The 14,018-nt window shown below is 38.9% G+C and overlaps 1 protein-coding gene across 1 annotated transcript in view; it reads right to left on the minus strand.

Annotated features, from left to right (window-relative positions):
- Window positions 1–14,018, minus strand: part of MATN2 (matrilin 2) — a 63,196-nt gene that overhangs the window by 12,299 nt on the left and 36,879 nt on the right. Inside the window, exons 9-12 of the mRNA XM_072410862.1 lie at window positions 7,195–7,317; window positions 5,799–5,921; window positions 4,303–4,425; window positions 1,815–1,937 (exon numbers count right to left, since the gene is read on the minus strand). Coding sequence (XP_072266963.1) covers window positions 1,815–1,937; window positions 4,303–4,425; window positions 5,799–5,921; window positions 7,195–7,317 — 492 coding nt within the window. The remainder of the gene's footprint in view (window positions 1–1,814; window positions 1,938–4,302; window positions 4,426–5,798; window positions 5,922–7,194; window positions 7,318–14,018) is intronic.

Raw genomic sequence — 14,018 nt, forward strand, 5'->3', positions numbered from 1 at the left:
TCTACAATTAATGAATATGTATAGAGGTTGGCTGTTTACTTAAATTTTAGTGAATAGGAGACAACCATCATCCTTTTTGCATATATATATATATATATATATATATATATATATATATAAATGCACAAGCAATGTATAAATATTTCCCATAGCTGGGGAGTTTAGAGTAAGAGACCCCATTCACCAGAGGTGCCTTGATGCAGCACTGAGGCTTTCACATGAATTTGCAACTAAAGCTGACGTTTTTAACAAAGTAGTTGAAATAGATTAGTTAGGTTGTTTTGCTTTGTTTTGTGCTTTGTTTTGTGAAACTCTGCTGGGTTTCTCATATACTGTCTTGCACAGATGAACCTTTTTTTTCTGTTTTTGCTTTTTTAAAACAGATCAGAGCGGCCACCATATTTCTTTTTTTTTTGTACATTTATTTTATCGTGTTGTGTGACGCGTGTGTTAAAAAAATAAAAGTGCCACTTAGCAATGTAACAGATGCTGCACCCAACATCATCACCCTAGACGAACCTGAATTTTCTGTGGCTGCATTTAAAGTTATATTCCCAGCTGTGATAGTGACAAATCCAGCAAGCGCCTTTGTATCCTGGAAAAGAGTGAACTGTGCTGAGTGTCACTGCTCGTCCCTCTCTATGGATCACACTCATAATGAATGATTTCTCCTGGCCCGAGGTATTCACTTGCGATGCTTGCCAAGCTTTATTCAATCATATAGATTCTTTGGTTCGCCGGAGCATTAAGCTGGGCACAGGACAGGATTATAGCTCTGAAATTTCTTACCAACTGTTCAGCCTGATTTGTATTCTTTGTGTTGGCTGATTTGCTAGCATAGACAAATCCTATTGTGCAAATTGTGTTTAATCACTTCCTGGGCCTTAACTCCTTCTGTACTGCAAGTAAAAAGCATTTTACTACCTACTGATAGAATCACTGAATCTGGGAACCCCAGCGATTACAGCACCCCACTTTGATAAGTTGCTCAAAGTTGGGTGATGGGTAAGAGTTGAGTAAACCGTGATATAAATACAACCAACTTTTGAAATTCTATACCCCCAAAATATACTGGATGCAGGTTACTATAAGGTTGACATCTAGAACTCATGGAAGTCATCTGCATGCAGTGGTACAGTGGGATGATAAATACTACTAGAACTAGAAGGACAGGTTGTCCACACGTCTTGTATTTGGACAGACATAGGTCTAAAGGATGGCCACATAGTCCGAGTCTAAGTGTAGGAAAGACAAAGCTTGTATTATTTTTTTTGTTTTATTGTTACATCACATATTTCATCCAAATAATCATTTATAGTTCTTTTTTATTACATTGGCTTTGTTTCAGTGCCAAATGCTATGAACAACAACCATGGACAACATGGAGCTAAGTGAAGAAAAGCACAGTAGCTTTTATTGTCAAGACCAGGGGTGTAGTTTGGCGGGCACGGGTGGGAACGCCATGGTCTCACTTTCTTTAGGAATGGGCACGCGTGGCTCAGACCTGGGATGGGGGAGTGGGCGGGTTCTGGCATTATGACATCACTCTGGGGGAAGTTTCTTCCTCTTTGAGTGACACATAGGCAGGGATAGTACCGTGCCCCCTCTTCTTTTTTTATGACTACACTCCTGGTCAAGACCATGTACATGATTGTTTCTATATGTTCATAAAAAAGCGAAATAAATAGCGAGTGAAATGACACATTTTTATTCTTCTTTAGTCTATAACCCAATGTTCCTCAACAACTGGCCCCGGACATCTCTGTAAGTAACAAACATATCAAAATCAAAGTTCCAGCATTTTCATTACTTACTTCTACATCGTTTTCCATCTTCAGATAAATGGTATCCATCAAAGCATTTGCAGATGTAGGAATATTCATTATTGACACACAGATGCTCACAGCCATGGTCAGAGGTTTTGCAGGGGTCTTTACCTGGGGGATAGAATGCATATGTTGTATAATCTATGATACAATAATATCGTATATGTGTATGAAAACTCAGTCACTAAAACCTGGTATAGACTTGAACACATGAATTTAAGAGTCTCAAAAGTAACTTTTAGTATTAAAAAATGAAAATTTAGTCACTGATTAAATGAAATCTTTATATTTAAATAATATGATTGCGCTAATCCTACCATTAAAGTTTTGTTTGGGAACTTCCTTGTACAGAGTTACTTGTTCTGTCCTATAAATTGTGCTCCTGTCTGTTCCCCTTACTGTACTCCTGAGTTGTTCCAGGCTTCCAGTGAAGACCACAAGTGTCCATTTCATAAAACATTACATAGACATTATCCTGTGTTGTCAGGATCCTAAGAATTGCCGTGGCTAGTGGAGTGGACCATTGGACCATGGCTAGTGTGCATTAGGTTGCTTCAAAGAGGCTTCAGGAAATTGGCAGCACCAAAATGCAATAAAGAGTGTTGCAAAGGTAAAAATAAGCATTTTATATCTAAAAATGACAATTGTTTATGATACAAAGTAAGGCAATCAAAATGGCATTAGGTTAAGATTTATAGCTACGGTACATCTACATTTCATCTGAACTTCAACCACACCACAAATGATAATACTGTCATTGAGTTATTATACAAATATCTAATGGTCAGAGAATGGCAATTTCTACCAATGACTTCTAAAACCAGTATTTTGACTTATGAAGGAATCTTCTGATGGCAGTTTTTCCTGGGAAGGATAAATAGTAATGTAAGGGTTGACATACTTACCTGTTCTGCATCCCTTGCAGTCTACATATACTGTACTACTACTATGCTTCTACATTTCTTCTTCTTTCTCCTGCACGTCATTGCTCTGAACCAGTTTAGTGCCCATGTGTGCAATATCCAGGGCGCATGTGACAGATTGACAGACAATCATCATTCAATAACAGGAAGTCCCTTATCAATATTCTTAAAAATGGGATTACCATGCATTTTTTTAATTAGGACAAAACATTTAAAAATATTTTAATCCATTTTTGAAAGGAAAACATTGGTTTACAAGTTTACATAGAATTTTATTCATTGGCTTTAGATCTACTTTAAGTCCAAATTATCCACCAACCAAACCAAATTAAATGTCTATTTTTGTGCAGTTTTTAGTGTTGCCATGAGAATTTTACATCCACATAGTGCAGATCTGCTTAGTTCTAATTTAGAAGAAATGAAGCAAAGACTAAGGAATGTTCAGCCCCAAAGCTACTATTTACAGCACAACAGAGGGTAATGAAATGTCCTTTTTATTTCCTCAGTGTAGAAAAGTGCGTATTTATAAACAGCCAAAACGAGATTAAAACAACATTAGAGGAATCTGAATAACTATATTTGTGTATCTATGGGCTAATTTACCCCCAGTTATGGGCTGGCTAAATGTCTGCCAACAGCTGATTAACCACCTAATATATGCCCTGAACATTGAAATGAACACAAGCGGTGCATTCAGCCTCCCTGTTACTGCAAGTGCCACTGTAGGGTAAATAAGTCTATAGGACACATATAAGGACAAGCCGTGTATTGATAGAAAGGGTCCGGTCATTTTTCCAAAGAGATCCATAAGACAAGGAATGGCTGCACAGGCAGAAAAAGTCTCTACTGACAGGTAATGGCAGCCAGTAAATCTTTATATACCCTGTCATCTGTCATGAGAGATATTTTGAGTGGCAAACCAAAGGTAGGGTGGTTTGCACAGACCATCCTGGGTGCAGGAAAAAAGGGAGGAAATTGTTTGCAAAACAAAACAGCTGTAATATCTGCATACCTGTGCAGAATGATTTCCAGCGTGCCAGTCTCCTGGCACACCCATACCCAACATCTTTGGAAACTCCCAAGTGATATTAAATGACCCAACTTATTTAGCTAAGCAGTCCACCGATGTAGGGGAGGACATGATTCCCCAGTGCAATGGGGAAAAGTGGGAACTTCTCTTTAAAGACATAATTCTACACAGCCAAACAATGTTAGGGAGCTCTTCTCTACTGCCCACCAATGGATGTTTCTCCACCGATTGTCAATGTAATGCAGCATTTCTCTACTGATTACCAATCATAAGTATTTCTTTACTGCCCACCAATGTGCTGAGCTGTCCTAATACAACAGCCGTCAATGCAAGAAAACTCCCACACTGGTATAAATCAGCCCTTATTGTAAGGAGAAATCCACATGAAAAGAGGAATAATGGTGGACAAAAATTTTTTTATTCTTTATTTAATAACCTAAAGCTTTTTAATATCTAGATGTCACAGAAATCTTTATCGGAATCACATATATCAGAATCACAATTCAAGCATTTTCATACTTACTTCTACATTTTTTCCCATCTTCAGCTAAATGGTATCCCTCAAAGCATTTGCAGAGGTAGGAATTCTCATTATTTACGCACAGATGCTCACAGCCATGTTCAGAGGTTTTGCAGGGGTCTTTACCTGGGGGATAGAATGACAGATAGGATAGATTACATGACTATGGTGGCTCAGTGGTTAGTACTCTGGCCTGTGCAGTGCTAGGTCTCAGGTTCGAATTTTGGCCAGGACACTATCTGCATGGAGTTTGCAGGTTCTCCCTGTGTTTGCATGGGTTTCCTCTGGGTACTCCAGTTTCCACCCACATTTCAAAAACATGCTGTTACGTTAATTGACTTCCCCAATAAATTGACCCTAGACTGTAATAAAGACATATGACTGAGATAGGGACATTAAATTGTGAGCTCCTTTGAGGATCATGAGTGACATGACTATGGACTTAATGTAAAACCTGCTAATATGTCAGCGGTATATAAATATTAGTTGATAACAAGCAGTTATGTCTTTTTTTACATAAGGATATAAGTACTATAATTAATTTCCTATATGTGGCAACATTATACTTAATACCAATGAGACCACTTTACTGACCACAGTTATACTGATCACCATATAAAGGGTGCAGCTTTATTAGGAGAACAATAAAATGAGTACCGTGCACAGTATTTATAGTGAAATTCACCACTATATTCCTGTGCTGCCATTAGCAGTCTGGATCTTTGCTGACTCTACTACCTGTGATTTTCAGAACCAATTGCTATTATAGTGCATTGACTGTGGTGCAGCGCAATATGCTAAAAAATGTTGGGGTGTTGGGATGCTATGTAGAATGAATAGTACCCCATCACACCACTGAGTTAGATGCGGTGCCATAGAATGTGGGAACACACATTGGGCCTGATTTATTAAAGCTCTCCCGGACTGGAGAAGACAGACTATTATAAATGAACCTAGGTGATCCAGCAAAAAGAATTTCTTAAAAATCATTTGCTATTAGTTGTCAAATGTTTTCTATCCTGCACCAGACACATTCTAAGTTTGCATGATCACTCAAGTTCAATTAGGATTTTCATCAGTCTTGAAAAGCTTTAATAAATTAGGCCAATTTAATGTGCAATGCAATGCAAATATGCAATTGGGCTCCATATTTTTTGATGAGTTTTACCATTCTTTGCAATAAGTCTGGCTAACACATGTAAAAGCACACAAACACTTCATGACCAAATTTTTAAAAATGTTTTGTAGTTAGTGACACATAGGCAAAATAGGATCTGCACGCAAGGTTGTTACAAGGGTAACACAGTATGGCTCTCATTTTAGATTCTGTTTGCCTTGAAGCAGAAAATGATGATTGTGACAGCTCTGTTTGCTACATATATATGATCACACGAAAAGCATTTCCTGGAACAATTGCTGACATATCTGTGTGGACATTGCACATCCCATCACAGTCTGCAATGATCTCTCTATGTACATATTGCATGAAAATCACTCACTTTGACACGTCTTCTTATCATCACGGAGAAAATATCCCTCAAAGCACTGGCACTTAAAAGAACCATCGGCATTCACACACAAATGCTCGCAGCCATGTTCATTCAGGGCGCAGTGATCAATCGCTGAAATACAACATATTCAAGTATTTTTTTAGTAATAATTTCAGTAAGTATTTATTTGAATGTATACTAACTAAAGCTGCACTCTCATGGCTTAGGTCACCTAAATGGACACGGCAAATGAATTTGAAAACAAAAAATTTGGCCAAGCCATTTGAAAGTGATGGTGAAGTTCTTAGGAACCAAAAGCAATGCCAACCAACTATATTACTATGGAGAATTTGTAAAATGTATAGCCAATTTTACCCAAAACAGACATTTCTGCTTTAGGTTGGTTCTACTGCCATCTTACTTCTGACCCATTGTTGCCTTTTTTTACAGTAATTTGTTTGGAATAGCTACTGTGAGCCATTCTCATCCTTTGCACTGGCTGAATGGGTTCATCAAAACTTGGCATCTGGGTTCTACAACTGAAATCTATTACAGTTAAAGTTGAAACTGTGACTAGACTTTGGATTTTCAATTATTTGTACATTCTTCACAAAATAGTAAGCAGAAGCCTTGTGGAGTAATTCATCCTCAAAGTTTACAGCTGGAGCTTCCTAGTTTTATTATCCCTTTATTTTGGCATCTCCTGTGCCACCCGTGAGTCTTCCAACCTTGTAATCCCTATTGTTAATATGGAACAGGTGCCCAGAAAGGTTACATTCATCCTAGTGCTAATTTACTGCAGCATTAACTGGAAACAGGCTGTCACTAGCAGCGCTATTCAGGAATTTACTACTAATACCTAGCAAAGATGTTCCTTTTGCAAGTGGCATAGCTTTGAGATCAAGTGTGGCAACACTGCTGCCTCCTACCCCCTGCCAAATAAAGGATAACAAATAGACATAGACCCATTCAATTCAATGCAAACCATTTTGTGCAAGCGGTATTGAGTGTTAAACACTTTTTTTGAGCTTTAGACAGCTACTAAAAGGAAAACCTGGGGTACTTATTTGTGCCTTCCTACCTATCAATATATAGTAAAGTAGTATAATACTAGTAATGATAACACAGAAGATTCCACATGCCAACAGATCATCAGCACATAAAACTACCCTACATGTCAATGTCTCCGGTCAATGGGCACTCTTTTTTGGGACCATAATGACATAAAAGATCTTATCCGGTACCTCGGATATTATAAGAAAGGTAATAACATTTTAATTCCATTACAAGAACGGCTAAATTCTTCAATGTTTACCCACATAAAAAGACAAGAGTATAAAAGACACAGGTAAACTTTGTGGACATGTTTTTCATACCTGTTTAGTTGATAGCATCAGATACTTACTGCTGCAGGTCTTCTTGTCTTTGTTTAACTTAAACCCTTCATAGCACTGGCATTCGTATGACTCTTCTGTGTTCGAACAGATTTGCTGACATCCGTGATTGCTCTCAGCACAGTGGTCCACTTCTGGTAACAAACACAACACCAAAATACAACTTGAGGACCAATATAAAAATCAGCAGTAATATTCAGTAAGTGCTAACCCTACAGCACTGTTGTTCACAAAATCCTTGCGGAATGAAGTTGCTGTGGTGCACATGGACATGAATTATGCAATCCTGACTATGAAGATGGTCAAAGACTCCAAAGAACCTGTAGAAAGACCAGGCAAAGGTGACAGTAGCATTGATGGAGTGACAAGGTACATCATGGCTGTTGCATTGCTAGGGATGGAAGTAGTTTGGAATAAAAATCAGCCATAATATGCAATTTTGTTGTGCATACCTTCACATTATAGCAAAACCCTGGGCACTGGACGTGGCATTAAATTCTATTTTAGGTTCACACTGCTATCTGTGCCTAGAAAGTGTTATTTCCCCCTAATTGCATTACCAGAAAAAGAATAACTACATTTGGCACATTAAAACTTTTCTTAGTAGAGAGGGGAAAGGTAAAACCTTCGGTTTTTTCTCTGTCACCACCTTGGATGTTTTTTTTCCTTATTTTCCATGTGCTTTGGAAGCGCAAGACAGAATAGGAAGTAAGGGAAAAACTCCCTATTTTCTTTTTATTTGGTGTCAGACAGAATCAGAAGTGAGGTGAAATCTCACAACCGGATCACCGTGTGCAAACAAAAATGGAAAAATGCCTTTCATGATTTTCTTGGTGCCTATCCATGGTAGCATATTAGAGATAGAGGTCTTATCCCTACTAATTGGCTCCCCACCAGGAAACAAATCACCATGTTATATTCTTATTCATTCTCAACATTGAATTGCTGTCTGTGTACCCATGGGGCACATTTCCTCTCAATTCCTCTTCATGCTGGGCACGTCAATCATTAATATGAGACCTGTCTGTGATACCATTACACAAACATGGTCACCATTCTAAACACTGCTGTTATAAAGAAGTATAGGCTAGTGTGCCATATATCAGACTTGTTTCCTAGGTCCTCTTTGGCACAGATGTATTTTCCCATGACATGCCCAAATATTTGAAGAAGACAACCTGTCCTTCCAAACAATGCAAAGAAGTAAAGGGTTCAGGTAAATACCTGCTCACATTACACATTTATTTCCTAATTCTGGCTTTTGCCTCTTTTACAGCATTTTCCTGGGCCACAGTCATAAAATAAATAGCAGCTGAGAGTCGAAGATAAAGTGGTTCCTTTTATTCTGACTAAATGATACTTTAATAATTCATGCATGATATCATCCTGCGTATAATAAGTTACAACAATCTCCTGATTCTATTAATGAATAGTCATTTTCAAATGCTGACTAAAGTGAGGCCATTAATTCTGGAAATGTCTGAGCTCTCTTAATGATTAGGTCCCAAGGCAGCTGCAGCGAAAACGAAAAAGGATCAAGCCGCAGTTTTTTTTTAGACGTGCTTAGGGCATCCAGGATTTGTGTCCCCCTTTTAGATGCCAAAGGGGGCAATGTCAAGCTCTGTATAAATGCTATTTTTTTATTGGAACCTGTCATTTGTGATTGTCTTGGGCAAGAATATAGTGAAGGTACAGCAGTCCCACAACATCATCTACCAATCTTCCATGCCATGGTCAAAGGTCATCCAAAATCTAACAACTTTCATAATCTCCTGAGGGACCTCACACTTTATTTACCAGCTGCTGACAGAGTGTAACATATACAATGATATGAAAAAAATAATATAGAGTCATATAAAAAAGTTCTGTAGAATTTTACATTCTTATTCAGTGTTCTTCCCAGACCCATTTCGCTGGGCGCACCACCCAGCACTTTTAATTACTGAAGAGTTGGGTCAAAATATGGGGGCTGCCACATGCCTAAAAATTCTTCCTATCCCAGCTTAAAACATTTCTGGGTTAAACACTGCTAATAAATACAAGGTTCTGCTACCTAAACTAAACTAAAATATTAACAGTTTCTTTAAATACTTTTCGGAACCTTCTCCACCAAGAATGGACAACAGATGAGTGATTTGTGGAGCTGGTAGGGTTGAAGACTCGTCTACCAGTCTTCTGTACAGTCAGCAGGGCTCAGTATTTTGCATATGCTAGTTACATGTATGGATTAATATATGGGCTACTTGTCAACCCATTCTTGAACCTTTGTATGGGTAGATCTTCATAGGCCATGCGTCTAACTAAATGCCTCTGGCATTCTTGCGAAAATTTCCTTGAACTTCCAATCGTTCCACAAAATTTCGGCAAACCAATTTCGCGAAACCATCGGAAGAGGAAATTAAAACAGGAGGATTCCCAGAGCTGCATTCAGCCCTGGGAATCTCCCTGTTTGCGATCCCCGGGGGACTAGAGGTAAATTAACCTCTGACATGGTAAAATAAGTATCTCTTACAAATGATGCATTTGTTACAGATACTTATATTACAATGTTAGGAGGTTCTCATGTGCTGGGCATCTTCTTAATAATTGCAGCTGTGGCTGCATTCATTGAGAAGAGTGTGCGATGGGCACTGGAAGTTAATTAACCTCTAGTGCCCCGGGGATCACAGAGGATCATGCAGCCCTGAAAATCCTCCTGTTTTAATTTCCTCGACGTCTCGGCAAATCAGAAGGCCTTTCTTGCTTACATTTTCGGGAAGCGAGAAAGGCCCGATTCGCTGCGAGATCAAACTTAATATTCTCGCTCATTCCTAGTGGGTAGGCCAGCTACTTTAAAATCTCTTATCCTAGTGGGGACGATGAGGGGTCTTTTTTTAATACATTTTTATGTCAACTTTATAAACCCTCAAATGCTGCAAGTCTGTGGAACATATACAGTATAGAAACTAATAATAATTATCACAGATTTCTGTTTGCTCAAGAACACCTCATCATATAATCATGAGCCGATTCTCACTTCACATTTCACCAGTATGATAACTTCTAAGAACAGAACTAACATTCATTTGATATATCTTGGTAGTTATAAAGCACCAAAGGGTTCTTTACAAGTTCTTCAGCAGTGCGGCAGCTTCAGCAGGATGATAAATTTGGAGGCATTTGGGATTAATGTAGTAATGTCTTGCAGCTTAAGTGTTCTGTTAAAATGAATGTAAAATTAATTAGCTATCATTTAAATAAACTGGCCGCAGCTCCCTCTGGTCCCAGCTCTGTCTATCAAGGCTTTCGTATTTTCACACCCATTACTGGTTGGATTAGCTCTCCATTACAGTAAATGAAGGTCTTTTAAAGTAATGAGTTTTCCAAATAAACACACCTGGAGATGCTATTTATCATTGCTAAGTCTGCAGACACATTGGTCAGATCCTTAGATTAGTTCCCAGAGGTCTGCATGGCTGCAGGACAGGATGCAGGGGGTTGAGATTGGTGTGTGCATGTGGCTGTGTGATGGTGTTGTCACACCTACCTCTTCCTCACTAAAGCACAGGCATCTCTTCCATGCGCATGGGGCAGTTCTGACTCCGGGTGTGCCTCTGATCCCAAGATTTATACGCTTCGTCCAACCGGTTGGCCAATCAGAAAATAGTTTCTTAATAATTTCTGGCTATTTAGCTAGCTCACACACTGCACTCAGTGTTCGTGCAACGTGTCTCCACTGTGCCGAGCCCCTAGTTCTGTTGAGCTAGTTCCTGTTCACTTGTTGCTTAATTTTGTGCTTCCTCTAGCTAGCTCCTGTATTAACCCCTTGTTGCCCAGTCTATTGCTCCCAACCAACTTCCCTGTGCTGTTCCAGTGTTCCTCCCTGTCTGTGGACATTCCTGTGTCACCTGTGCCTCCAGTTGCTTCCAGTGTCTCCTGTGTTCCCTGTGCCCGCAGTGGCCCCTGTGTCACTGGTGTCTGTCTCCTGGTTTCCTGGTATTTGACCCCTGGCTTGTGACCTGACCTCTCTTGTCTGCTGCCTGCCTTGATACCAGCATACCTCGACTACTCTTCAGCCTTTTGATTTGGTACTGTGTTTCATCCTGCCCACCCTGGTGCAATAACCAGCAGCATAACATCCTCACCACTAGAGGCTCTGGAGAAGACCTGGTTACTGCTCCTTGGCCCTTCTCAGGGCTCACACCACTCCGGTGCAAGCTGTAGCACTCCCCTAGTGGCCCTTTCTCCCCAAGCGTGACAGGTGTGTTGTGGTTTCATTGTGTGTGTCAATAGATTTTGAGTTTATATTTAATAAATCAAATTAAAATTAGTCTGAGACACTTTCAGAGATCACTCAATTACATGCTTTTGACTTTCATTTAACCTTCTTCTCATCTGCATTTGACCTGCTTCATTCCAGTAGACTTGTATGAGAATACAAAGCATGTTTGCAGTGAACAAAGGCCAACATCGGCCTTTTAATATCCGAAATACCACTGAACTTCAATTAAGCTAGTAGGAACTTTCATAATACCCTGTAGTTTCATATGCCAAGTTATGCAGATTGCAAAGTGTAGTCTTGATTCTGCTATTTCTTAACAATTTAAATTTTTGTAAAAACATTTAAACCTAAATTTTTGGCTAACATCTAGAAACATCATTAAAAACATATGGATGTTTTTAATGATGTTTCTAGATGTTAGAAATAATAATTGGATAGTATCCATTATTAATAGACTAATTGGACCTTTTTTTGCCATTTTCCCCGCATATCCCTTGTTAGCACATAAAAATGCCAAACAACTGCTAGTTGTGGAACCCCAACAAAAAATGGGATCTTTCAAGGCATCCTTAACAGACAAACAATTATTATATTAAAAGATCCAGTATAATAAATACAGTTATAATCAAATGAGTTGGGGAGGTTGGACTAAAACTTTTAGGTTGACAGTTGTCAACTTCTGTATATTTTAGGGTTTATACCTGTAAATTTTAATTTGTTTTTTAACATCTGCATCAAAATATTTTCCAAGGGTCAAATGTTTTCAGGGAATCCTAAGCTCTGATATGCACCCACTCCCACAACTGATTAACCCATCAATGTGATGAATGGCTTCACAGACCTAATATTTATATATGGCCAAGGTAAGAAGAGCCATCATCATGACCATATCATAGTTCTCCAGATTACCCCAGGGCACCTTTCAGAGATTGCTAGGAGGTTCTCATGCCACCGGCAATTCCCAAACCCACACCACCTGGCAGAATCAGAAGGATGGCACCAATTAACTTTTTCTGTAATGGCAAAATTCTGACCACCAATGCAATATTCATCTCACTGACTACCAATGTAAGTGGTATTTTCCCACAAATTGATTTTAATGCAATTGCCTGGGTCCTTAAAATAATTTCAAGGGTTCCTCTGGGGTTAGAAGGCTGATATATATATATATATGATATAAACCAGACCAGGAGGAAACAAATAAGAGAAGTTCATTTTCGGGGATATTTACCTATGAACTCTTTTCCAGAGTCACTAACCTTAGATTAGAAGGTCAGTGTGAAGTCACGATTCCTAATCTATTGTTTTAGGTCAATGATTTAGAGATCCATTGAATTAACATGAAAGGCAGGTATCTAGTTATGGTGAAAGCCTCAATACTTCCACAGTGCAGGTTTTCTTTTCCTTTATTCAAACCACATTTAAAATGCACAAGAATTTTTTTCCTGAGCAGATTTCCTTTATTGAAATTCCAGAAGAACAGCGGAACTACTTGCTTGATTTTCCCGTAAATGGCACCAGGTCTGAACTCTCTGAGGGACCTGAGAGGTTATTTGTGGGACAATGAACCTGCCATGTACAGGCAGCTATGAATTAGGTTTGTCACTTCATACGTGGCTAGGAAGGATAGAGGGGCCATGTACTACAAGAGAGCGCAGCCTGACAGCTCTCTATGGGGGAGCGTACGGCAGGTCACCGATTACAGTGCTCCATGACTGCACTGCTCTGCACGATTGTTACAATGGGAATGGATATTTACTATCTAAAACATAATTATTTCTAAACGTAGAGAACCTACGGAATCAAAATAAGGTAGTTTTTGATATTTGAACATTTGATTTCGGAACCAATATTTCTAGTAGGAATACAAATTAAAAAAGATAGCCGATATGTCAATCCTTAGAATTGTGTGCAAAACAATTTTATTATTTAAAGCTTAAATGCTTAAAAAACACTACAGCTCATCAGTTTACAGTAACCATAAATGATAGCTCTATAATTTGTGTTACACTATTGTAGTTTACATATACATATGGATTATGGTAATACATCTGTTTAAGTACGCACATGGGGATTGGGCTGTGGGTCCCTGAATTTTCTTTCTTTGTTATTTTATTTTTAAACTTTATTTATGTTTATTACATTTATTTAGTACTTGATTTGTATACAGGTAGTCCCGGAGTTAAGGACATCCAACATACAGACGACTCCTAGATATGAACATGGGTTCCCTGCTCGCTCGTGTGCAGAGTGGAAGCTTGATGGGGGGAGGGGGCGGTTTGCATGACTTGCAGAAGAAGTCTTCTGCTAAACACAGCTAAGGTTGTGGGTGATCTTACGAGTTGAGCTGTTCTGCAACCTCTTGTAACTCTATAATGACCAAGACAAACTCTGCAATTGTTTCTTTTTGCATATCAAAGCACAGCTTGCTACAAAAGTTAATGAATGTCTAGGCTCCATAAATTTTTTTTTTGCTTTCTTTGTGATTAACTCACAGTGAGGGGTAACTGACACCACATCCGACATATGGACGACTCCTAGAAATGAACGCTCGCTTGTGTGCAGGACAGAGAC

This window comes from Pyxicephalus adspersus, chromosome 5, assembly GCF_032062135.1.
Source record: "Pyxicephalus adspersus chromosome 5, UCB_Pads_2.0, whole genome shotgun sequence".
NCBI classification, from domain to species: domain Eukaryota; kingdom Metazoa; phylum Chordata; class Amphibia; order Anura; family Pyxicephalidae; genus Pyxicephalus; species Pyxicephalus adspersus.